The sequence below is a fragment of the Centruroides vittatus genome, unplaced genomic scaffold (assembly GCF_030686945.1).
Source record: "Centruroides vittatus isolate TY-2023 unplaced genomic scaffold, ASM3068694v2 contig_519, whole genome shotgun sequence".
In the NCBI taxonomy this organism is placed as follows: Eukaryota; Metazoa; Arthropoda; class Arachnida; order Scorpiones; family Buthidae; genus Centruroides; species Centruroides vittatus.
This window is the reverse complement of record NW_027122304.1, coordinates 170,047-197,526: the sequence shown is the minus strand read 5'-3', so window position 1 is coordinate 197,526 and position 27,480 is coordinate 170,047. Positions and strand designations below refer to the sequence as shown.

The 27,480-nt window shown below is 29.9% G+C and overlaps 1 protein-coding gene across 2 annotated transcripts in view; it reads right to left on the bottom strand.

Moving 5' to 3' along the window:
• Positions 1 to 27,062, bottom strand: part of LOC136978385 (zinc finger protein DPF3-like) — a 56,051-nt gene extending 28,989 nt beyond the window's left edge. For both annotated transcript variants that reach the window (XM_067274087.1, XM_067274088.1), the window contains exons 1-2: positions 26,951 to 27,062; positions 10,233 to 10,519 (exon numbers count right to left, since the gene is read on the bottom strand). In XM_067274087.1, coding sequence (XP_067130188.1) covers positions 10,233 to 10,519; positions 26,951 to 27,003 — 340 coding nt within the window. In that variant the 5' untranslated portion in view covers positions 27,004 to 27,062. The remainder of the gene's footprint in view (positions 1 to 10,232; positions 10,520 to 26,950) is intronic.
• Positions 27,063 to 27,480: the final 418 nt, after the last annotated feature.

Genomic DNA, 27,480 nt, shown 5'->3' with positions numbered 1-27,480 from the left:
CTAATGAAAACTTAATGCTTTAAAAGTACTGTAAACCTTATTTTAAAGGGTATCAACTCTCTATTGCACTCGTAAAGTTAACTAAGGTTAAGGGCATTATACAACCCCAACAAAAAAAGCTCGAGCAGAGCCATTTAGAACAAATAATACCTTGGACAGTACATTAAACGATCTATTCCTAAATGTGTAAATGAGCCGACATGTAATATTTGCATATGTTTTTTTATTAACATTACTGAAGTGTATTTGTTTAATGAAAATGGCACCTGGTAATATTGTAAGCATTGATGTCCGTGAACTAACTATCATCCTCCAAAGACAGTATAAATCCTTAAGAAAAATTGCAAAGGAATTAAAAATTGGTAATTACACACTATGGGTATTGTTTTAAAATATAAAATATACTATGGTTTGTTTAAAAATATAACTAGTAAAATTCATCCAGAAACATCAACTGGAAGGCCAGCAACCATAACAAAGACTGATCACAAGCACCTTCATGAAATAATTAAAAACAATCGAGAGGCATCATTCAATGAATTGGTGAACAAATGAAATAAAGTTACTGGAAAAGAAGTTACAAAAAAACTTTTTGTATCCATCTGCACAAACTTGGCTATAGCTTCTACCAGATAAGAAAATATTATTATTTTTTTACTTAACAATTGTGACAGGTGACATTTCTTAGAAAAAGGCAAAACCACTTCTCACAAAGCACAAATAAAAAATTGATTAAAGTGGGTGAAAGAGCACCAATGCTGGACACAACAACAGTGAAAGCAGGTTGCTTTTAGTGATGAGGCAAAGTTTGAAGTCTGCACTGGAGGCAATAGAAAAAAGTCATTAGAAAGCAAGAGACATTCCATCACAACTATCTACAGTGCACTGTAAAATTTCCAGCAAGTGTTATGGTGTGGGGTTGCATGTCAGCCCAAGGTGTGGGAAATTTACATTTTATCAAGGGATCAGTAAATGCAGCAAAATGTCAACAAATCCTTGAGGAAAACCTATTACCATCATTCGAAAAGTTACAATATCGTAAATATTTTATTTTCCAGGATGGTGCAAGTTAGCATATTTCTAAACCTGGTACCAAGACTTGGCTGGCCCAACATAATATTAACATATTAAAATGGACACTGAGCAGTCCCAACCTTTCCCCCATAGAAAATATGTGGGATAAAATTTAAAAAGCATTGAGAAAATATCCTCAAAGAAGTGTAGATAATTTAAAGCAAAAAATCAAGTAAATTTGAAATGAAATTATTCCAAATTGGCTCTTGTTGATATGATGAATGATCATATGAATGCTGTTATATCAATGCAAGCTAAATATTAATGTACTGTCCGAAGTATTATTTGTCAGAAATGGCTCTGTCTGAGCTTTCTTTTTTTGTCGCACATGCTTTCCTCAATTGTTTTTTAAGTATTATCAACATGAAAATTTTTTATGTAAAATTCTCTGTTATAATAAAAGATTACTAATATAAAATAATTATAAGTGTACAAAATTCTTCTGTTTGATATTATTGTAGGATAAGTTAGAGATGGATTAAAATAACATGCTGTCTGAGATTTTTTTTTGTCGGGTTGTACCTACACATTTAAAATATTTTAAAACTTAGGTACTTGATGATTACATCACCAAAGTGCTGAAGATTTCAGAAGATCCCTAACCTTAAAGTTAAGTAACAAAGAACTTAAGACATAACTCCAGCTTGAAAGAAAATAAGTTATATCAGGTACCATTGTTTACTCTACACAAACCCAGAGACAATAAATTTCATAAATCTTGAACAGGCTGTTGTAATGTGCAGTAGCAAGTAAACTCATCCTTTATGTATTTCAAAGCAGAACATGGGAGAATGTGCACTTTGTCTGAATTCCGCTTGACAGATGCTTTTAAACCCCACAGTAAGCTTCACCTATGGTGCTGCCACTTCCACAAACAAGTATGGGTCTTCTGTCACAGGTATTGGCTCGATCCCTTCCCATTGTTCAAAACACAGGTATCTCTGTGGTTTTTCTTTCTACACACACCATTCTAATGTATTATGCAGTTCTGTTAAACAGAATCTAGTGATCTTATGAATTCTCAATGTCTGTATTGGAAATTTTCAATATACAGATGTTCTATCCCTATTTTGGTGTATTGTAAGTATGTCATTCCATGTTTAAAATGAAAAAGTTTCAACAGATTTCTCACTTTCCGTGCTCCAAGATCATCTCTAGTTGATCAAGTTACTTTATGACCATCCTATATATCAGCTTTTTCAACTAGTAGTCTACTGACAATTTTTAATTTAAAACTTTTTGAAAATTATAATCCAAAAAAACTGTTTGTACCTAATAAAACCCTTGTATTTTACAGTTAATGATAGGCTTCCAGTTATAAGTGAATGAACAAGTGTTTGGATATGTAAATAAATTACACTGACTACCTGTTATAGTCTTGTTTGACTTTCCTGGCTCTTGAACAGGAGGTAAGAAGACAATTAAGAAGTCCAATAATATAATTATATGATTTTAATTCCAATAATTTTCAATTACACTAGGACAAAGAATTTAAATATAACAAAGCTTAAAATTGTGTATAGTGCCATCTGTTACAAAGTTGTATTAAAAAATATCTTTTATATTATTCATTATTATAGAATGGCAAAAGAACTCATAATTTCGAGGATAGAGATGACTTTTTAAAATACAGTAAATGTCAATAAGTAAAATTTTTGTTAAATCCAACTCCAGATGAAACACATGATTCCCTCATCCCCCACCCATGTAACCTTTAATAGCATCAGTGCACATTATACACAAGTTACCAATACAAATTTCATTTCTTAATCTTTACTCTATCCTTAAATTGAAATAGATGCTGACACACACTGCAGAAATACCCCTTTTGGATGTTTTTGGTTCAGGTCTCAAAACAGAGATTTGCAAAAAGCCTGGAGGGTCAAATATGACACGATCGAAATACTTTCCTGTGTTATAACATAACAGCCAGGAAAGTAAAAATAAATTGTGTATATCTATTACATTGTATAAACCACTCTTTTCTTACTAGTCCTACTAGAAAAGTTGAAAAGTCTATAAGTTCACAATACATTTCAGATTAAAAAGAAAACTGGGTGTATATACATAAGAGCAGTGCTCATTTTTAAGTGTTCACTCAAGTCAAACTCAGATAAGATTCTTAGTCTTTACAGTTTTCCCTTAAAAGTTTATCGTAATTTCAGTGTATCTGCCATAAAAATATTTACGTTTAATCTTGGTTATAACAAAATTTTTAAGAATTCCAAAATTAAAAGAAATTGTTCCCTTAAATCTATACTAAACAACTCACTTGAGGCTACACTTATCTGAAGACAGAACCAAAGCCACTCTGAAAATAATACAGTAATAAAACAAGACATGTTTAACTCTCGTGTGATCTTACCAACAAAAATTATTATGTATTTGGAGTATTGGATTAAAAATATTAGGCATTTTACATTGTTATATGAAATTTTGACTATATAAATAAATAACTAAAAATAATATTATTAGATGTAATTAGATTTTAAATTAACATAAGTTTATCTATTATATAGGGTGATTCAAAAATCTGAGACAAACTAAAGAAAGGTCAGGAATACAAAAACAAATCATTTTTAGGAAGATACAGCCACAAATGGCACCCTGAGTTCCTAGAAGTACAGGAAGAATCACACAGAAAGGAATATACATAAGGTACACAACATGTTTATTAAAACACTAACCTTTAGAGGAGAATTAATTGCTGGTTATAGGTAATTATTTTTTATTAAATACATAAGAAGTAAATTATGTTTTTGTTATAGTGATCAGTCTTCATGTCATCTGAAGAGCCTTTTGAAATGAATTACACTCTCTGATACAATGTTCAATACGAATGTATAACTTTTGTACACTGTTTCCAGTCTTGCTCAATCTGTTGTAAAGAAGTCTCTCTAAAAGCTTATACATCACACTCAAGAGTGAGATAGGTCGATAGCTCTCTGGTCTATCATTAGGTTTTCCAGGTTTCGGGATAGCTATGATTTTAGCTTGTTTCATAGCGAAAGGAATAGTACCTTTCTGTAGGATGTCAGTAAAGAAACGAGCCAGCCATTGCTTAGTGTACTTGCCACTATGTAACAGGAATTCAGGATGGACACCATCATTTCCAGGGGCTTTGCCAGCTTTTATTTGTTTAAGGGCAGCAGAGATTTCTTCAGTAACAAAGGGTAGTGAATACGCTGTATCATTTTTACATTTAGCTTTGATGGACGTAAGCTCTTTTTTAATCTTACTGGTGAATTCACGATCTCTAGAAGCTCTAGATATATTTAGTATGTGTCCTGCGATACTATTTGGAGTAATCAAGTTTTCTCTACTTGGTTTGACAGTTGCTCCTCCCAATCTTCTAAGCAGGGACCACGCCTTTCTACTTGACTTTGTAAAGTCCAAATTTTGTACAGTGTTTATCCATCTAAGGTGCCTGGCATTATCTAAGCTATGGAGTAGTTCATCCCCTATCTCAAGGTCACCAGATTCTAGGAACTTCCTATATAGTAATTCACTTTTTTCACTCCATCCTGGGATATAAATCTTGCGGTATCCTCTAGGTATGCATTTTTTGGCTACACTAAACAGTGCTCCAACAAACCTTTTAAAGTTGTTTGATGTAGGTGGGATCCATCCCAAACATTTGTCAAGATCCTCTGAGAACAAAGTCCAGTTAGCCTTGTTAAAATTCCACCTTGCGCGTGGTATACTATTTACTATAGGAATATTAAGTCCAATTCTGATAATTATTGGGCGTGCTGGCTATGCGGGAATTGATTTAAAACTGTGCGTGTAGCTGATAACGGTTGTCTATTTTCATCTGTAGACACAAAGCACAAGTCAGGGTTATATTCACAACCCCATGCGCTGGACCTAAAGGTGCATCGATCTTTAGCATCAAACAGAAGATAAAGATTATTTTCCTCTGCCCATTTAAATACCATGTCACCATTTTTATCAGTGTTGCGATATTTCCAGAGTTCATGGTGGCTGTTGAAGTCTCCCAAATAGACAGCAGGATGAGGTAATTGTGATATGACGTGTTGTGGCCAAGTTGGGGGTTAAGCTGGGGGTTTATAGATATTGCTGATTGTAATTTGGCCAACCTGTATAGTGACCACATGAATGTTATTGTCAGTGGTTGCTTTACAAAACAGGACATCCTCAATGTCACTACGAGCATATGTTGCAGTGCCGTATGTTTTGTGGTAGGTTGAGCCAATTAGTTCAAAACCAGGAATCACACCTCTTGTCTGAAGTTGGTATTCATTCTCAGTATGAGTCTCTTGAATTACAACTATGTCAATTTCATTGTCCTTCAGAATCCTATGTAAGTATTGGCATTTTGCTCGACTAATGCCTTCAATATTAATTTGACATATCTTAATTTGAGGACCAAGGTCTTTGGTGCTATGGCCCTTATAAGGGTCTTTGTAATGAGAAGACATAAGTAGTTTAAATAGTTAAAAAAAAGAAAGAGAGAGACGATGTGTATTGTCCAGGAGATCCTACAGATTATTTGGACGCCAAAAGTTGCTAGCTCATTTAGTTCACGAGTAGACACTATCCAGGGTGCACCACGAGGAGGCGAACTAGCTTTACACCTTCTTACTCTTAGCTCTGATGTATAAGCTTTTAGAGAGACTTCTTTACAACAGATTGAGCAAGACAATTTTTGAGAATATTCCGGTTGAACAGGCTGGCTTTCGACCGAATAGGAGCTGTACGGACCAGGTACTAGCCTTTACTACTTTTGTAGAGGCTGGATATCAAAGGCAATTAAAAACATCTGCAGTATACATCGATCTTACTGCAGCATATGATACTGTCTGGCGGCATGGCTTAATCTATAAGCTGCTCCGAGTGATACCCTGTTTAAAAATGGTTAAAATAATTGATGAGATGTTAAGTAACCGACCCTTTCAAGTTGTCATGGGAAATTCGAGAAGTAGGATAAGAAAACTAAATAATGGCCTACCTCAGGGTTCTGTCCTGGCACCACTGCTCTTTAGTCTTTACATAGCTGATCTGCCTCAAACGAAGGCAAGGAAATTCGGATATGCAGACGATTGGGTGATTGCCACGAGACATAAAGACCTTGCAATTACTGAAAAGATCCTGACAGAGGACTTATCAATCTTAGGACAATATTTTCGCCAGTGGAGACTTCAACTGAGTAAGACAAAAACTGAAGCTACATGCTTTCACCTTAATAACAAGCTGGCAAATGAAGAATTAAAGATTTATTTTGACAATAATTTACTGAAATATAATAAGAACCCGAAATATCTTGGTGTCACTCTGGATAGAACTTTATCCTTTAAAACACATCTGATGAATTTGGCTGCCAAGGTTAATACCAGAAACAACATCCTCCAAAGGTTATGTGGAACCACATGGGGTTCTTCACCGTCCACCTTACGGATCACTGCTCTTGGCTTGGTTTTCTCTGCAGCGGAATACTGTGCACCGGTATGGATAAACAGTACTCACATTAATAAACTGGATGCCCAACTAAACACTACCCTACGTATCATAACAGGTACTCTCAAATCAACTCCTGTCCATTGGTTACCTATTCTGAGCCATATCCCTCCATCTACACTCCGAAGGGATAGCACTCTGCTCAGGGAATATAGGAAAATATTATCTAATCCACAACTCCCGATTCATCAGGATATTGATGACCTCAGCATAAACCGGCTTAAATCAAGACACCCTCCCCTATTAAGAGCTAAATCCCTGCATTCCAATAATTTCAACCTCACTGAATCTTGGAAAAGGCTCTGGGCTGATGTCTCTCCGGTGGACAGCCGACAACTTCCTTGTATCACAAAGCGACCACCTGGATTTGAGTTATCCAGAAATCTTTGGAGTGTGTTAAATCGGATTCGGACCAAACATGGGTTGTGCAGGGACAGTCTTTTTAGGTGGGGAAAAGTTGCATCCCCGCAGTGTGACTGTGGTGCTGAAAGACAGACTATACACCATATCTTGGAAGATTGTCCAGTAAGATCTTTTCCGGGACAACTGAGTGACTTCCTGATTGTGACTGAAAGTGCTTTAAACTATATTTCTAACTTAGATTTACATTTATGATTTGTGTTCTTTCATTTATGATTTGTTCTTTTTTGAATTAGATGTGTAGCCATACGCTAAATAAATAAACTGTTTCCAGTGCATTTCGTAACGAGTTTCGTACAATTTTGAATTGTGAATCTGAAAGCACATAACCATAGTGCTATGCTTATCCATAGTAGATTGAATACTTTTGACCTATGCTATCAATTAGATGTAATGACTGAGTGTGTTTGAATGAAATATGAATAGATGTAAAATAGCAACATGTAGAAGCTCACTGGTGATGCATTTTCTCTTTCTAACAATGAAACCAATGATTCCAATGCCAATCTGAACTATGGTTACCAGGGCAGACAAATCTGAAGAGAACAAAAATTTTACTATGTTATATGTTTTGGTATCATATCTGCTTCAAAAAGTTAAACCATTGCCAAAGAACCTTTATGATAAAACTGTGTCCTCAGTTCAGAGAGGGATTTTCATCAGATAGGCTCTTTGGCAGAATAGAGAAGTATATCAATGCCACAAAAAATTCTGACATCAAATGAGTGTTGCAATATTATTTCCAGACAGTTGTGTACATAGGTATGAGCAAGACTGAAAAGTTTACGATTTCAAGTCTTGCTCGCAATGCACTTAAAAACAACTTTACCATTTACATTCATAGAGCAGATTATACAGAATGTAAGATCACTAGCTAAGAAATATCAGTACATGTTGATGCATTGTACCATTGGAAAGAGAGAGATAACTGTTTTTGAAAAAGGGCAAACACTTCAGAAATTTAGATGCAAAAGTATTGATTGAAATCAGAAAGTCTAATTTCCCGGAAAAAGCCCGAGACCAATGGAAACTGCTTTAATTTTCTGTAGTTGCTGAAGACGCTAGAAGATTCTATGACACTGTATTTGAATTGACAGGTGAAAGTGAAAAGAACTCAGATGTCGAGGTTTATGTTGGTAAACTGTAGGAGTAATGTCTCTGTAGTTTTGCCATTATTTCGGTGGTGCAGTGTAATTAAGTTTATGAGACACCATAAACATATTACATCTATGTTGAATGAGTTACGAGAATGTATCATAAAAAGAACAAGATCATTGCAATAAAATAAGATGGAAAATGTTAATCAACTCCATGCTAATCTACTACAAATCCCAATTATCATCATAATCTAAGCACTATCTTGGTTCATATCACCTGCTGCTGAAAATGCCTCAATGATTGCTGATCACATTTGCTAGGAACTTTCATAATGATACTGGTAGTCATTGATAGCCAATATAGATTATTTCTGTGTTTTTTTGAGACAATCAAACAAAAAAGATTCAGTTAATCCCAAAGTCCCTGGACTGAAAGTATTTTGGGAATAATCACAAATTTATCAAAACCAGAAAGACATAGATTTTATCTTTATTCATCATCAGACATCTGTTAACATTCCCTGCAAATTTCATTGAGCCATTTCTCAGCATCAATTTTTTGACCCCCTGAAAGTGGAATGCAACCATAGAATTCCTCTTCATGCATTAAAAAATTAATTGCTAAGTTTTCTTATATGTTTTTATCAGTTTCAATTATATTAGTTATGGAAAGGAACATTAATCCATACCAATGCTTACCTTGTCAGATCACCTTTATTTTGTTAATGCTATTAACTTATTTCAGGAACTTTCTTCCTCTCTTCAGTATGGCAAGTGGGATATTTTATTCTTCTATTTACCAATACAATTTTAGTTTATTTCTTTATTTACATTTCTCATCCATATTAAATAAAGGAACTGTACACATGAACTGTCTTTTTGAAATATTCAAATGTAGTATATAGCATCCCATGCACATGTTAAAACCCCAAAATGTATATAGGTAAAACAAAAAGATGGGTACTAACATGATTTAAATTGTATTAATAAAATAGAAAACTAATTTATCCAAGGCGCCATACTGAAGAAGAGAAGAAAGTTCTCAAAGTACATGTATGACAATTAAATAAAAATAGTCTGATAAGGCAAGCATTGGTGTGGATTAATGTTCCATCCCTAAATAAATAATTCGCAACATAGAAATTACAATGTGGTTCCAAAGTACAGCTATATCAGCTATCTTGATCAGTTATATCAATTCAGAACAGATTTATCTTAAGTTCAAATTTCTGTTTTTCTATATAATACACTCCAAATAAAGCAATTTTAATGTTTCCTTGTATTTTCTTTGCACATTTATAAAAAGTGTAATTATGTTAAAATTCAAAATTTTAAACTTAAAAAAATATATTTATTTGCTTTAACAGATATAAGTGTGTGTATTTGAATAAGTTCCAACTGAAGAGATCAGCACGGAATAGAACATAAAAAATAGGAGTTGTCAAGATTAATCAGAAGACAGGAAACATTGAAAATTAAACTGCAAAAACTTAGATACAATATTATGAAGCCATAACTATGTTCTCCCTTTCAGTGTAAACACAGCTAGCTCTGTGTGCAATGGAGCAAGGCTAAAGTTATTACAAATGTGATATCCAATCCATACAGACACAGGATTTCCAAAAAGTTACCGTGCGATGTGAAATGTATAATGATATTAAAGTTATACACGTAGTACTGGTTATGAGACCTGTAAAATTGTATGCAATAACCATATGTATAACTTTAATGTCATTACAAGTTTCTCACTGCACAGTAACTTTTTAGACACATTGTATTATCAAACGTCCTATTCAATGTGTTTGATTTTATAAATTGTTCTTTCATGATATTCTTTAATGTAACCTGAGAATTACTACCTGTTAAATGAGTTCAAAATGTTTTGTCTTAATACCATTACATTCATTTATATTTAATTTTAAGAAACCAAATATAAATTAATTCTATAAATTATCATAGACTATAATATTAAAACAATTTAAAAAGCAATAAATCAGAAAAATCATTTAGTATGATGTAAAATATAGCAGATTATTATTTATTAATGAATTCTCGTGATTCCATGTTTCAGAGAATCATTAGAATCTGCTATTCATAGTTGTTTTGGCATGCTATTCTGTTATATATACTTAGTTTTGATGATTTAATATAAAAAATATTAACCTGTTTCGTTCATTTCCACGTCTTTGATTCGACGAGTGAGATAGAAATCGTTCATGAGATACTGCCGTTTTTTCTTCCTCCAACGTCTAGCGGGATATGTATACAGTTGTCCTTCTGTCTGTCCTGGCATTCGTTGCCATTTTTGCATCCATAGAGAACAGTCACTTTGGGCGACACCTGTCTGGGCATCGAGAAAAGGTAGCCTCATCTTTCTCTCCATACATAACCTTGTATTATAACTGGCAGAGTTTTCGGTTGCATCTTTATAGAATGGATCACTTAAAATGCTAAAAGATGGGAAAAAAAACGATTTATTATATTCTAATGAACTTTGATCTACTTGTCTGAAATAATAATGAATTAAATTAATATATTATAAAAATTAATAGGAGTTAACAAGAAGACATTATGTACAGAGAGTGCTGATAAATATTTGTTTTCTTTCACAAATAAGAAGTAAACATCAAATTGTACTTACAGAAGAATAAAAAATAATCAAAACTCTAGCATAAAATGACAATTGAGTGCATTATAAACAGCACTTATAGCAGAGCTGGCCAAATGAAGAATCTAGAGGTCAAGTTTACAATGTCACAGTCAATAGTGTACACTATTCTTAAGAACAAGAAAGCAATAAATGCAGCAAATGTGGATAAAGGTGACAATGTTGACCTCTAGAAGATCACACATTATTGAGGAGATGGAAACACTCCTCCTAAATGAAAAGCAATTGGATGATTATATCATCCTTGAGAGAATTATTTGTGAGAAAGCCAACATAGTGACGTTAAGAAACAGGACATCACCACTCCTTATAAGTACAGTACATGCAATTTTTATTTTATTCTTCAGTATTTACATATTTTATTTAATGTTTTCACATTACATCACTTAAATTTATTATAGATTAATTTACTTCCTTTTATCTAAATGTATATTAATGTTTCTCCTCCATTACTTACTGTAGAAAGTTTATGGATGAAGTTAGAAGACCAGCTGCTAAAAATTTGGTTCATACAAACATACCTATAGTTACAACTGCCTATTAAAGCTACAATTTATGCTTACAGTCTGTGTGTATATCACACTACACAACAGTTAGCAAACTTACAAAAATATTAATTAATATACATATGTATCAAATTTGTAAAAAGAAATTAAATGTTTCCCACAGAGTGGGAGAAAGTAACTATGCAAAATTTGGTAGAAATCAATCAAAGGGTTTGTTTGTTTGTGGGGGTCGAAACTGGGGAAGGAGTGAGGGTCTGTGTTTTAAAGCAGCATATAGGCCTATTTTTGGGTGGATTCAGAAACTGTGAAAAGGATCTATAAGAGGGATATATATTCGGTACTCCAAATTCAAACTTAAGTTCCTTGGAGCAACAGAGCGATGCTTTACAACTTTGACCCACTTGCTATCAACATAGATAAATCAATTGCTTAACACAGACCAGAAATGCCCTATAGTGCAACATTTTTTCAGAAATCTACTTTAAAGAATTAACCTTGAATGATAAAATTTTCTTTCAAAATAAAAAACTGTATATTGGTTGCATCTTAACAAATGTTTAGTTCTTTTGTTTTTAATTATGAGAATTAATTACGCCCATTATAAGTTACGGGTGTGTGCACACTAGTCAGGTGAGTGGGTGAAGGGGTCAGTTTGCAAGAGAAAAAAATCTGCTTCTCTAGATGGAGGCAACATTTTCACCCGTCCAACTCAAACCGACAAAATCACTAACTCATGTACAGTACTGTACCAGGTATTTGAGGGGAATGTTGCCATTTGTGCCCATTTCTCTTATCAGATAGCAGACTCAACTTTAATTTCTCTAGTGCAAAACTATGAAGAATTATATGATTTAAAAAATCTATTTGATAAAAATTGCCAGAACAATTAAATTTTTAAAATTTACAAAATTTAAATATATTAGCAAAGTAGACAATACATGGGTGTTTTCTTTTGCTGTCCTTTTCTTCAAGTGTGTGCAAAAGGACAACAAAAGAAGACACTTATGTACTGTCTACTTTGCTAAATTTATTTAAATTTTGTAAATTTTAAAGAATACTCAACATCTAATCTAATCTAAAGCTTCCAATATTCAGCAGTTCACTACAAATTTAATTATTTATGGATGTTATTCATACTGAAAAGCACGTTTCATCTAAATACTTTCATTCTTTTGCTCTAGATGTCCCTCATTCTGACACTGCAATCCAACTAAGTGCATGCACACTTGAGATTCACCCCACTTTGTCTGTTCTGTCCAATGCATCCATCTGCTCGTGTATGCTTAATCTTTAAAATGTATAATGAAGACTGAATTAAAAACACAGTGAAAAAAATTCCAAAATAATTTTTATATCAAACATTTTGAACATATGATAATCAAATATTCAAATTTTTACATGAAAATCTAGTAAATTTTGTCAAAACACGTGGTTACTTCAATGCCATTAATTTAAAGACAGAATTTGCTTAGAAAATAATGCTGAATATACGAAAATAATGTAATCTACCCAGATTTTTCCTGTTGTTTATATAGTCATATATAAAAATTCACACAACTGCACAGTACTAGATCTGAATAATCAGAATAAACTACCATTTTAACCCAGTAATTAATTATAATTAAAATAAATATATTTGGCTGTACTGTGTCTTCAAGTTTGAGGTTGATCTCTACTTATAAGGAACTACACATTTGCACTTCATTCATCACAGGCTATGACTTTAAAGAAATCAATCTTTAACGTCGATAACATGTTTTCCAAGATGACCACCTTGTCATCGAATAGAAAGCCGAGCTTCGGGCCTAGAACCATAGAAATATTATTGTATGGTTGATAAGACAGCTATAACTTTGGAGTGATGCTCAGTTTTTTATCTTATGAAAATGCGTTGGTCATACTACTGGACACTAGACAGCTGATGGTTTTTGCCATCTAGTATTTTCTATTTAATAAAGTCTATATTCAGTAGGTATTCACAACAATAAATCATTTCTTAAAACAGAAATTAAAGTCAACTAATTACAAATGAGCCATAAAAAGAGAAATATGTCAACAAAAAGCAGAAAGGGATAACTGAAGTATAATTGCAAAAAAACCAAAAAGAAAAAGTGAAGTATATCAACAGAAAGTAAAAGGGACTGAAGGAAAAAACAAGGAAGAAATTTGCATAAAAGTTAAATAACCAAATAGTAAATATCTCCAAAAAGCATTACTTATCCTCCGTTCAACAATATATAAAGTTTCTAATTAGAATTCTTTCAGCATACAGCTTTGACATAACACATTAAAAGTCACAAGAAAATTAAACAAACAGATGGAAAGGATACAGAACTTCCATTTATGGATGATACTAAAGAAGGAAAATGATATTTTACTTAGTTTCTGATGAAAAGAATGAAGAAAAATAATAGAAAAATAGGCACGTTCCAGTATACATCAGTCTTGGGTACAACCAATGCATAGGTAAATAGTTTAGTAAGCTTTTACCAAAAGGTCTCGTAACCTAACAAGATGACAAGCAAACGGCACTATATTGGCATTTTCAGCCTTATTTTGTCAAAGTAACTTGAGTTAATACAGGTGAAAAGTAAAAATGGTGTTAATAATATAACTATGGAGATAACCATATTGCTTCACGAGAGCTCACTGTATCCGCAGCCTAACAAATGCAATGTGCATTAGTCACTAAACTGATGAATTCATTGGTGAATATCAGAATTCATTTTAGTGTTGCAGTTCACAGATGCACCCTTTGATGTTTCAATACATCCAATATTTTATGTATTTAATCTTTTCGTGCTATTGCTGTGTCATATTTTCTGATTATGAGGTTTGTGAGTTATTTTACATTAGTTATACTCTAAACAACTAAATGTTAAATGGTACAAATGATAAAAATCTTTCCTTAAAAAAAGATAAAGCATTTATACAATAATTTTTAATACTATCAGACTTTTTAAAATTTTGCCTTCTTTAGTATCTGTCTGCCGTGCTAGTCCTGTTTTAGAGCTATACACTGATGTCATTAATACCTTCACTCTGTGTCTGTCTAATTAAGATCGTACTGCGGTTACAGACTGCTTAAAATAATCATATTAACATTCTATATAATCAACAAGTTCAAAATAAAGTTCCATCACATTACATTAAAAATTTTAAATCTTAAACCTAAATTCAAGAAATTTATTTATTTAATATAAACATAATAAACTCTTGTTTTTATGACCTTACCAGTTTCTTAAAAACGGACATTAAGCAATTCAGTCATAAACAAATTCTGATTTCTTAAGTATGACAGTATAAATTGTGCTTTCGTTCACACACACTTTATTTGTAGAACGATAGAGAAAACCAATAAAAAACATACAACATTCCATAAATCATAACAGTAAATTTATGCTGGGTAGAACAGAGAACCATAAAACAAGAAGTTATCATCATAAAGTCGTATCTTACACCTAATCTCTCTTTTTCTAGTTAAAAATGTCCGAAAATTATACTAAAAAAGAAAAAGATTTGGAGCATACTTTAACAAGATTAAAATTATAAGCTTTCCGGATTATATCACCACAAAATCAATATTATCGTAAATGACTTTGAAATTTAAATATCAGGTCACATCTATAAATATTGATTTTTAACCTTATTCTACACATTCAAAAAAATAGCATGTCTGTTAAAATATGTAATATGCAAAAATTTACATAGAAAATTACATAATTCAATTAATTTTTGTTTATATAATTTCTTTAAATAGTTTTAAGTAAAGATAAAACTCATTTTCAATCTGGACAGTTCAACCAGTCATTTTAACATACCAGTTTTGCATAGGTTGCGAGATGCAGTTAAGAGAAAAACGATGCAGCAAGTGGAAGAGAGAGTGGTTTCTGCATCACTATAATGCACAGAGTCACTCATTGCTCATTGTACAGCAATTCCTTGCCAACAAGATTTCCCATTGTCATCCCACCACTATATGTGCTGGATCTCACTCCAAGTGACTTTTGACCATTCTCTATGGTAAAAATTGGTCTCAAGGAGATGAATTTTGCAATGTTGGAAAACATTAAATTAAATGTGTTAGCCAAACTCTCAAGTATTCCAAAAGAAGCCTTCCAACAATGGCAGGATCAATGGCACAAAGATATATGTGATAAAGAATCCTGCTTTGAAAGTGATTAGATAACTGTTTCCATATATCCTACCATTACAGTGCTATACCTCAATTCCAGGTACTTTTAACTGTCTGTGCATTAAAGCTATATACCTAGCTGTAATTTTTTCCAATTCTACTCACTAAGAAGCCTTTTTCATACTTATAATACAAGGGGAGTCCGATAGTAAAAGTACAGGCCAAAATTACACTAACATTTATAATTAAAAAAAAATATTTATTACATTCCACAGAAACTGCATACTTTTGTTTATTTCTTGACATAATCGCTGTAAACATTTAGACATTTATCCCAGTGTGACACTAGTTCGAACATCCTTTTACAGTACTGTTGCTTGTCAAGTTGCTCGTAGTAATCCAGAATGGTGTCTTTCAATTCCTCCTGATCCGCAAAGTGTTTCCCTGCCTGAAATTTCTTTAACAGTCTGAATAAATGAAAATTGGAGGGGGCTAAATCTGGACTATACGCCACACATCAAATCAAACCAAACTGTGGTTGGCACAGCAGACTTGGGAGGTCCTGCAACATGCTCCATATAGTCCAAATTTAGACCCCATCAGATTTTCATTTATTCGGACCTTTAAAGAAATTTTTGGCGGGGAAACCATTCGTGGATCAGAGGAATTGAAAGACACCGTTCTGGACTACTTCAAGCAACTTGACAAGCAACAGTACTGTAAAGGGATGTTCGAACTAGTGTCACACTGGGATAGATGTCTCAATGTTTACAGCGATTATGTCAAGAAATAAACAAAAGTATGCAGTTTTAGAAGAATGTATTAAATATTTTTTTAATTATAAATGTTAGTGTAATTTTGGCCTGTACCTTTAATATCAGACTCCTCTCGTAGTATGCCAGTCATGCCCACAACGGCAGCTATTATGATGACAAGATCTCCAGTCACCATCTGCTAATCAGCTAGTTTGTCAAACTGACTTTTTTGGTGGTTGCCAGACTGACAAATTAAAACTGATCAATCAGGAGAAAGCAGCTGTCACATTTTAAAATGACATGAAAAGTACCAACAAAACATCTACAAAGTATAAATACAATCTTAACTCTGTGATAAACATTTCATTTGTACAATGTTGTTTTATGTTGTCATACACAGTTCATTTTATGGCAAAAAAAAAAAAAAAAAATCAACAAAATTAACTTAGCAATGATTGGAATATAAGTTTTCTTATTAGTTACATGAAGTATCAGTCTCTGGTGCTGGACAGATATATCAACAGTTTTGTTCTTTTGCCAGTTTGACTGGCCAGCACTGCGTGCATTTCAGATTGCACTTGTTTTAGATCAGATATGCATTTTAACAGGGAGATGTCTTTCCAGCATGATACATACATATCCTCTAATATGCACTTGGAAAGTTCAGTTTATTAATAATAGTTTTATGTTCTACTATACAAACAGTTAATTGTTTAGTTGTCATTCCTATGTATTACAGGTTTGAATTGTGGGATGCAAGTTCGGTACAGGATACGTATCTGAGCATTAAAAGACACTGAAAGATGTTCTGTCACAGCTAATAACCTCATCAAGTTAAGAGAAGAGATAATTGATAAGATGAACCCGAATTTTTTAAACAAATAAATAAGTATTTCAGATAGATTACTTATATAAGGGATGACTGATGCACAACATATCAATACAGTTATCATTTATCAATTGTAAACAGAACTATAAACAATTGTTTTAATTCTTATTTGCTCACAGGTCCTCCAAGCCATACATTTTCTAAATTGCTTTAACATATCCTTTTAATATCAGAGTCAATAAAACCAGACTAATTGTAAAATCTTCCAATAATTATAGTCTTTTTTACTTATCCTGCTTAATGTTATTAGTATAAGTGAGTCCTAAAATTTATTATGACAAGCAGATTTTACTGTAGCAGTAAATATTTACGAATACAATGTTCAAAGTCTATCAGTTCTTTGAACAAAACTGATTTAATTCACACCAATTGTGTTTACAGCACTTTTATGTTGACAAATATGGTATTGTGTAGAACAGTTCACTTGAATATAAAAAGTTCATATTATATTCTTATTTATTTACGAATATTACGTTTGTAAGAAAATACAGTTTGTTTATTTAGTAATGAATTACAATTATTCATTCCTACATCATATCTGCATATACATCTAGAGAGAGTCATCTACATATGTATTTACTTTACAGTCATAAAAATATCAGATTATTCACAGAAAGTGTTATTCTAAAAATGACTCTAATTCTGACAACATAAACTGCAATACATTTATGCATAAAAATTAGTTTAAGCTTTAAGTAATTCTATTTCTGTGATTCTAAATAATTATCAATTAAATTCTAAACAGTTACTAATAAAAACTCATCTCTAACACCATTATTGAATTTAATTTTCCTTTAATATATGGAATATACAATAATTATACAAATATTTGTTCCCACTTCTAATTGTTTCATAGTGCAAAGATAATTTAGGGCATATTTCATTAAATATTACATTACACACTCTTATTCTGTGCTTCTAGTCTGGGCACAGAATAATTTAAGGTCCTCGAAAGTTATCCAAGCATAATATTGTACAAGCTACTCTTGTTGAACTTTAACTCTTTTAAAGTTATTAATTATATAAAGTTGATGATACAATACTTAATAGTTAAAGACATTTGTTGAAAGCATTATTGTTCTAAAGACTAAAGTTTATCAAAAGTTTTTAATTATTAAAATTATTTTGGGGTGGGTATGCACAATAATATTACTACTCCATAATGTTATTGTACATACCCTCCCCAAAATTATGTAATGCACATCCTCAATCCCCCTTAATTGTACATATATACTGTACATACCTTCAAACTTGTGCTCCAAAATGGGCGAGCAGCACATTGAGTAGAATACTTTGTTTCTATTTAGCAAAAGACCACCAGTAGCTTAATCCCTACATATTTGACAAACACTACTCAATTTAAAGACCATAAAAACATGTAGTACTTCTGTAAACATTCCACATTCTAATTACCAGCATACCCATCCATCCATAATTGTGTTGTGTAATTTACAAACAACCCAATAGATGAAGTAAAAATTTTCCTATACAAGTTCTAAACATTATCAAAGTTTTTAGTTTTAAACTGAGAAAGAAGAAAGGAAAAAAATTTGGCATTGAAATTTCTATTTGATTTTCCAATAAATCAGCCCAATAATGATTTAATATATAAAATAGAAAGTCTGTTAGCTTATTCTTTATACATTTTGAGTTTCAGCAAAAGCAACTAAACTTTTCAGCGACCATCCTCTCAACCATGAGGAGGTCAATGACTATTTTTGGTTGAATAAACTTCAAACTAAATCTTCTACCCTAAGCTGCAATTTTTATATTATATATAAAAACATGCCTTTTCATATGTTTTGTTAGAACTATAAAGAAGTGCTGGAAATGTATGAAAAGGTGTTTTTATATGAATAAACTTCAATGCTGCCTGCAACAAGCCCCTCATCCTAGATGACTAGCAAAATAATAGCATTCAAATAGGAAAATTACTTAATGAAAAGTTTCAGTGAGCACAAAATATAGTTTTTGAGGGTTTTCAAGAATACTAAGTTTAAATATTTGGTTCCTTTTTCATAAAATTTGATTGGGCAGTAGATTACCATTTGATATTTGGCTGTGAATTAGAAAAGACTGTGAATAGTGTGAAGACTGTAAATAGAAAAAATGTTTATGTTTTAAATTATCTTATGCAGGCAAAGCCTATGACTATTTTCTATTGAAAATCAATTCCTGTCTACCCAACCAATGAGATTATCTTTTCACACCATCCAAGTATCACAATCTTAGCAAGTATTGCACTTGGGTTTTCCAGAGAGCTACTGCATAGAATAAAATAGAATGCCAGAATATATTAAAACATCCCAAGCAATCCCAGACACTTTGCTAGTAATATATAAACATTACTAGTTATAACACATAGAAAAATGCAAAACAGTCTCATCTATTTCCTGAATAAAAACTCCCTTATACAATTTGAAAATAGATTTATGAGTTACAGTGCATCAATATAAACTAACATATTCTTATAGTATATAAAACATAGCTCTGCTGTTAAACATCTGACATTGGATTCAATTTTTGCCCATTTTGTACAGATCCAAAAGACATCAACAGCAAGGAATAAAAATCAATAGCTTCATTTAAATTAGCTGTGATGATCCAAATTGGATTTAAACCTGGAACTTTACGGAAGTACAATATCATATTGGATCGCAATCTGGCCAATAAGAAGTTTACACAATGCATATAATCATTACAGCAGTACAAGTTGAATAATTATCTACAATAATTATTAATCTAGATAATTATTCTCTAATAGAATATAATTAGTTTAACTATGTATTTATATAATGAAGAAAAATGGTCATAAAGTTGCTATCATAGCAGTAGGACATGCGGTAAAAGTAAAGAAAAATTCTAAATAGAAATTGCATTTAAACATGCAATTTATACATAAAAATAACATTTAATATTCATAAATTATTTTAATAGACAGAACTGAAAGCATACTAAGCAGAGATTTTAATATACATAATATAAGTACGGTCACAGTTGGGAAAGAACTAATTTTATGATATAAATATATTTATGTTTACCTCATAAACATTTAAAAACGAGCAATAAAGAGTTGAAAATTTAATTTAATAGTTGTAATTATTCATAATGTGATAACAAGATGCAAATAATTGAAAATAAAGTTACAATTATAGTCATTAACATTGAACAGAATGAATCAACATGAGCAACGAACAAGGTATGGTACAATGCCACACCTACACTATAATAAATTATGATGGTTTGAACAAGGTTTGAATTTAGATTTCAATAATGACAGGCTAACAAGTTACTGCGCAGCCATATGGCTAATAAATGATTAATTATATAATTATAGATTTGCAAATGGCTTGAATAATATACATATCAACAAATAATTCTGGATTAAATGCAATAAAACAAACATACTTTTGGCATTTAATTAAGATTTTTGTTTCTCCCCATTCCAATATCAACATTAAAGAACTGTACTGTACATTCATATTTCTTATCTGAATATCTACAGAATCAATTTATTTCTTTATAGATTTGCAAGTGGTGAATCTCTAATAAAGAAACTATCTCTAGTACTACTCGCTAGTTAGCTAGAAAAGCTAAAATAAACGTTAATTATTTTAATTCAGAACTGTCAAAGAGAATTAATGAACATTGTACAAATATCCAGAGGTAATTTCCAAGATGTCTCTTCGTTATCTTTACAAGTTTCAAACAGAAAACAAACTTAAAGACAATTTAAATTGGCAAAACATACAAAACAAGGTCAAAGCTAAATATATAAAAATCAATTTATTAAAAATAAAATTACTATATTTAACAATAAACTGTAGAAATGAAGAAGTACAGCAAATGTAGGAACAAGTAACAAAGTAATTTTTATTAAGAAAGATAATTAAAACACACAAATAAATTATAAAAGTCAAATTTAATAACAGAAGAGCCGAAAATAAAAATAAAAACATACAAAAGTCACTTAAAATTGCAATAAATTCAGATATAAACAAGCCTTCATGCAATATTCAACATTTTATGTACAAATATAAAAATATTAATCGTAAATAATAAATAAAATTCTTTCTTTTAGAGAAATTCAAACCACACAGTAATAATAGATAGAGTCTTAAATAATTTTATGAATTATATAAAAAAAAAAAATAATAAATACATAATAAAAAAAAACAATATAAAAAATTTAAATCTTCCTCCCGATATTTTGATATATTTATATACATCTATTCGCATTATATTGCGAGTTTAGTATTCCGTTCAATCATTTTTATGTCTTCGCATAATATTCAATACTTTAAAAATTACATTAAAAGGAGGAGGAGGAGAAGGGAGGAGGAGGGAAAAAATATCCAATACATTTTTTTGTCATTCATAAGAATGAAATGATAAATGGCATAAAATTCATCATAAAATAAGCATTGCTATAAGAATTGTTGTTTAGTGTACAATAGTGTATTTGTGACAGATGGTATATTGAATAACAAATCAATCTCCATTCCTATTGTGATAGATAGATATTGGATATGTGTTAACCTTGGAAGAGAATGCCGTTCCGATTCTTGCCGAACGTAAAAATACTACAGAAATACGTTAAAAATACAGTTTTCTATTTTTTTCTCTCTTATCTGGCGCAAAGTTAAGTGTATTAGGTTTCGCGCAGAAAATAGTAAATGCACTTAACTACGTTCCGCCTTAATGGACAATAAAGGATAAATGAAAATTTCTGATTAACCGGTCGTTTAAATTGGAATTCATTAGAAATTTAATTTTTCCGATTAAAGTTATTTTTAACGCCGGGTCATTTCTATTTTCGCTACGCCGGATAAAAATATAAAAATGTAATTCATTTCGAATCGCTTTAATTTATAAATTAAAGATATTAAAACTACGTTGCTCCATTTTATTATTTATTATTAAATGCATGAAAATCAAATTTATAAAATCACTAACGTAAACTTTAAACTGGTTTGCATGATTTTTAAATAAATAAATAATTTATCACGCTTAATAAAAATTGAATTAATTTCCAATATTTTAACAGGCATTCAATGCAATTTAATTTAAACAAGTTTGTACTATTCAATCAATTAGTTGTCATAAAATAACACAATGCACGAATGCCAATAAATTATACAAATAAAAACTAATTACGCATTCGGAATACTTGATATTAATTCATACTTCCTATTGTTAAGCGAACTGCAGTTGCCAATTGCAGAATGGACCGGTTTTACGGGGGGGCAAGGTCGATAGTATGTATCCGAATAATTGAATTGGCTTAATTTCAAGCGCAATAAATAGCCTGTAAATAATTAATATTTATGAACGAAATTTAAATAATAAACTTCACTTTATACGTTCGACAATTAACTTTTTTGTCGCCGTAATTGTTCGGACAGAATTAGAAAAGAATGCATCAAAATAAACAACGTTATTTGCTATTTAAATAACATTACATCATCGAAACGCTTTCTTAATAATTTATTCGGACAATAATTCTGAATTTAAATTAAACGAAGTTAAGAAATCGTTTTTGATAAATGGAAACAAAGAATTACAATATTAAAAAATGAAAGAAATTTAACTATTACAAGTAATTAATAAGTAACAATTCTCTAAAGTGTTTTTAATCTAATTTAATGAGATAATTTTATTTATTTTTTAAGAGGAAAAAATATATTTATTTATTACATTTCTGTCACTTAATTAGATAAAAGATCAGCAACAAAAATCAATTTTCTACCAGTAATTTCCTTACAAACATTTAAAAAATAATAATAATAATAATAATAATAATAATAATAAATTTATTTAGAAAACAAAATATATTAAGTCCTCATTTTAATGAAAATAAAAATAATCTGCAGCATTTATGAAAGAAAAAAACATAAATAAATTTATTCGGAAAGACGAACGACAACGAAAAGAAGAATAAAAAGAAAAAAATTAACTGAATTTAAGTATTGATATTTGCAAACTCATTTCATTGATCTCCGGATATTAATATTTAATTGTCAATTCAAATGACAAATATAATTTTTCATTTAAATTCACATAAATTACTTTATTTCTTTTTTTATTAAAATTCTGTAAAATTGATTCAAATTTGATGTATAAAGCATACAATCTGTCGTGCGGAATTTATCCTGTAAAAAGAAATGTTTAATTTAAAAATAATTACCGATAAAAATTCCAAAATGTATATGCGTAAATACATTAAATGTTGTCTTTTTTTTCTTTTAACCTAACAATTTTATTGACAGTATTTTTGATTTAAATAAATTAATTTTCAAATTGTAAATAGAATGTTAATTAAGTCATGAATGTCGTGATACAGATTAATTATTAAATACGATAAAATAATATTTGATAAAATCAATGAAGCAAGGAGAAACGTCAACTATTTTCTGCAATATATAAATATTTCTGCTCGTGTATTTTATATAAAATTATTTGTATATTACAGGTATTTTCTGTAAATTTTTATCCGTAATATTTAATATAATTGACGAGAGAGCAAGAAACATTTCAAAGATTTGCTGTAATAATTTTTCTACTTGTTTATTTAAATAATTTGAATTAATTTTTTAAAAATTCACAAACATGTTGTTTTCATTTAATTTTATTTGTTATTAAAGTGTATAGCATAATATACATTGTACTTTATAATCAATTATCTGATTAAAAAACTTTATATGTAACTTTAAAATGTATATTTTTCATTAATATGCCCATCATCATTTGAATAAAGTCTTTTAGCTCAACCCCTCATTACATTAACAAGCCAGACAACATTTAAAACAATTAAAATGAAATATATCCTAATGGACATTACAGAAAAAAATTCAGTTATAAATCTCTTTCGAGACTATAATTTAACAATTATTTTACATTTTTTCTTTCGGAAAGATGCTCATGGCTAATTAACTAACTAAATTGTAATATATTCGTCTTTTTTTTTGGTTTAAAAAAAATATATAATTTTAATCTATCATCTCAACTACTTATATATTCAATATCAAAACATGAATTAGTATGCATACAAACAGCAAAAAGAAAAAAATTGTAATTAATACACAAACAATACAACATTTCTACACGAAATCGCAATATCTTTCAATTTAAATAATATTTCCATTAAAAAATGATTATTTTTATATAAAAAGTATGATTAAATTCCAGCAAGACGAGTCGACATTCTCATCAAATGGCAATATCAAACATAATTAATTCTACGTTATTTTAATAGGTTGTTATGGTAAATATAGAATATCTTAAATACATTTATCTTCTACATATTTAAATAGTTAGAATTTGAATAAATGATTTTGAATCAAATGTATCATATTACGAAATATGCGATTTTTCCCCCTACGGTATTTTATCATTGAAGTATACAAAATATAATAAAAAATACATAAAATATATGATTTTATTTAATAACATCTTCAAAACACAATCTCTTTACTTCTTTTTTTTTTAATATAAATAAGGATATTTTCTATAGAATTTCTTAAATAAGCAAATAACTTGCAGATAAAATCATAAAGCTCATAAACAATTCATCAGTTGTAGACTTGAAGAATATTTATATTCTTATTCAGGTAAACACTCCATTTACGATAACGTAAGCTAAACGTAAGATTCCGAACCATTCGTTCCAAGAAAATGTGGAATTTTAAACATCGTAATGTGTAAACGAAGAATTTCTCATTAAAGTTAACACAATTAAAATATAAATTATTTTTCTTAAGATTTTAATCGAATAGAATATAATTCTGTACAAAAATGAATAAATAATATTAATATGCAAAGATCTTCAACCTATACGAATTGAAAAGAATGTTTTCCTTGCTATTTTTTATAAATTTTTCAAATAAATAAATAGAAAATATTTGTACAGCGTAAATACTGAATGCATTTTGAAAGTGGTTGCATTTTTTTTATTATTATTTTTTAAATTATTACTAAATATTTAAAATGTGAGTTAGTGTATAAATATATGGATTATATAATTTATATAACATTTAAAAAAAATAAAATTCTCCTATCAAATATTACATTAAACTAATTGAAAATTATGAAAATAAATATCAGAAATTTTTTTTCTTTTCTTTTCGTTTTTTAAAGCAATAAATTTGAATACATTTTCTTTAATTTCACGCATTAAACATCATTAAATTTCTTAAATAAATAAATTATGGTCGATAAAATTTGTTTAATTTTAATAAAAAGATAGATAAATATATATTTATATTTTTTTTTTACAAATAATCTTCCTAACAACAACATTTAACCAAATAAATTAATTTTAAAAATTTAAATAATTTTCATATCTTTATTATTCAAAAAAGCAACTACAAAATTGACTTTTCTTCCTTAATATATTAACAATAGCAGTGAAAAAAAAAAGCAAAATTATTACATTAAAATTAGCTTATGAAAGTAATTTTAAACGTTATTATGTAACAAAATAATATCAGGACATTAGCAATAAATTTTTACATAATTGGCACGTTGTAAATTGATTCTAACGACATAATTCTGCCGATAATTTATTATTTTATTACAAATATTAATTATGACATTTATTGCCGTTAATAACAATAATTTCGAGATTTGAATATTTCATTTTTCATATAATTTCGCTTTAAATATCCGATATACACATCAAAAATATGCAAATAAAGTATACAAAAATTACTTAATAGGACGAGAATTACACGATTTCCAATTAAATTGATTTTAATAATAAACTGTATATTTTTTTTATATGATTTAAAATAAATAATTTTTGCAGTTTCATCAAGAATCATTCCTAAATTCCTATATATACGTAAAACTCGAGCGACGAAACCGTATTAAAATACTTCTATCAAGCTTAATAAACTGGCAATTTTATTAACATAATCATTCATTTTTACACCTTTTTGATTAAAAATCAATCAGATTATAATAATTTTCTTCAAATTTTGCAATTTACTTCGTACTCGCAGTGGAGTACGGATATAGAACGTCAATACAAACAAAAGATACCGAGAAAAATCAAGTTTTACCATTTATTTATTAAGCATTTAAATTTTTAATATCTTCAATTTTTATGCATTTATTCTGGAATGGAAGAGAGGAAAAAAGGCAGACAGACACATCGCATTACTCTTTTTATTTATTTTTTCTTAAAAAAAACAGTAATAAGAAGAGTTAAGAGAGGAAACTACGAGATCTGCACCACAAGACTCACAGATGAAAGTTTTACGCGCCGCATACAAACGGCGAGCGTACGGGGATTTATTAAAGGCAAATTGAACATTGTACAAATGATAAAAAAGCATTGTTTTTCATCAATTCATACCGAACATTTGACGTATTTGTGGAAACATGAACTTAGTACAGCAGAAATTTGTATATTTGTCTATTTATGTGTATATATATTTAAAGGGATGAATGTAAAGGAATTTAATAAAAAAAAGAAATAATAATAATAATAATAATAAAAAGTTGTGGAAGATATAAATTCTTTTATTATTATTTTATTTATTTTTTATGTGAGCAAAAAAAAAGAAATAAATTTATTTATTGAAAGATTTAAAAAAATATAATAACCAAATAATAATAATAATAATAATAAATGGTAATAGACATATTTCGAAATTCAAATTTTCAAAATATCGTTACGTAATATAATCATCGACCAATTAAATGATTCGTTGCAAAAATACGCATAAAATAAAAGAGATTTGTGGTAAACGCAGACGATCTTTTTCCTCCATGTTGTCGTTAAGACTAACAGTAGTCTTAGTTCATCGGACATTTTACTCGACAAAAACTAAACGTATTAAGTTGATTCTTGCAATTTTGAATACCCAGTGTACCACGTAATAAGAAAATCAATAGATGGTTGGAATGACAGGATATAAATTACCTTTGTAGTCGCGCTATGTAGTCGGCCTTAACGGTCAACGTATCCATCGCCATTGATTTCGGATGAGGAGGGAGGGATGCGACTAGCGCCCCCTGGATTTTAAGATGGAAAATGAAAGAAAAAAAAAACAAAAAATATACGAAAAATAAAAATTTAAAAAAGAAAGAATAAAAAAAAAGACAGAAAAAAAATATCGCTCAATAACTCGGAAAAGACTTCTTATTGAAAAGAAATGAGAAAATTAAAAACAAGTGTAACAAATGGCTCAATATAAAAGATGGAAATTGAAGATATAAAATCTCTCTCTCTCTCTCTCTTCGCTCCCCCCGTATTTTTTTTTTAAACTTCATTCATAAATATTAGCCATTTATTATAAAATTTTCTCCTTAGCGAATCGATAAAAAAAACAGAAAACATTAAATATTAAAAGTTCTCTCTCTCTCTCTCTCTCGCTCTTTTACTTTTTTTATTTCTTCTTTCTTTCTATCTTTTTAAAAGTTTCCGTTGAATGGATTTTATTACTTTACCTA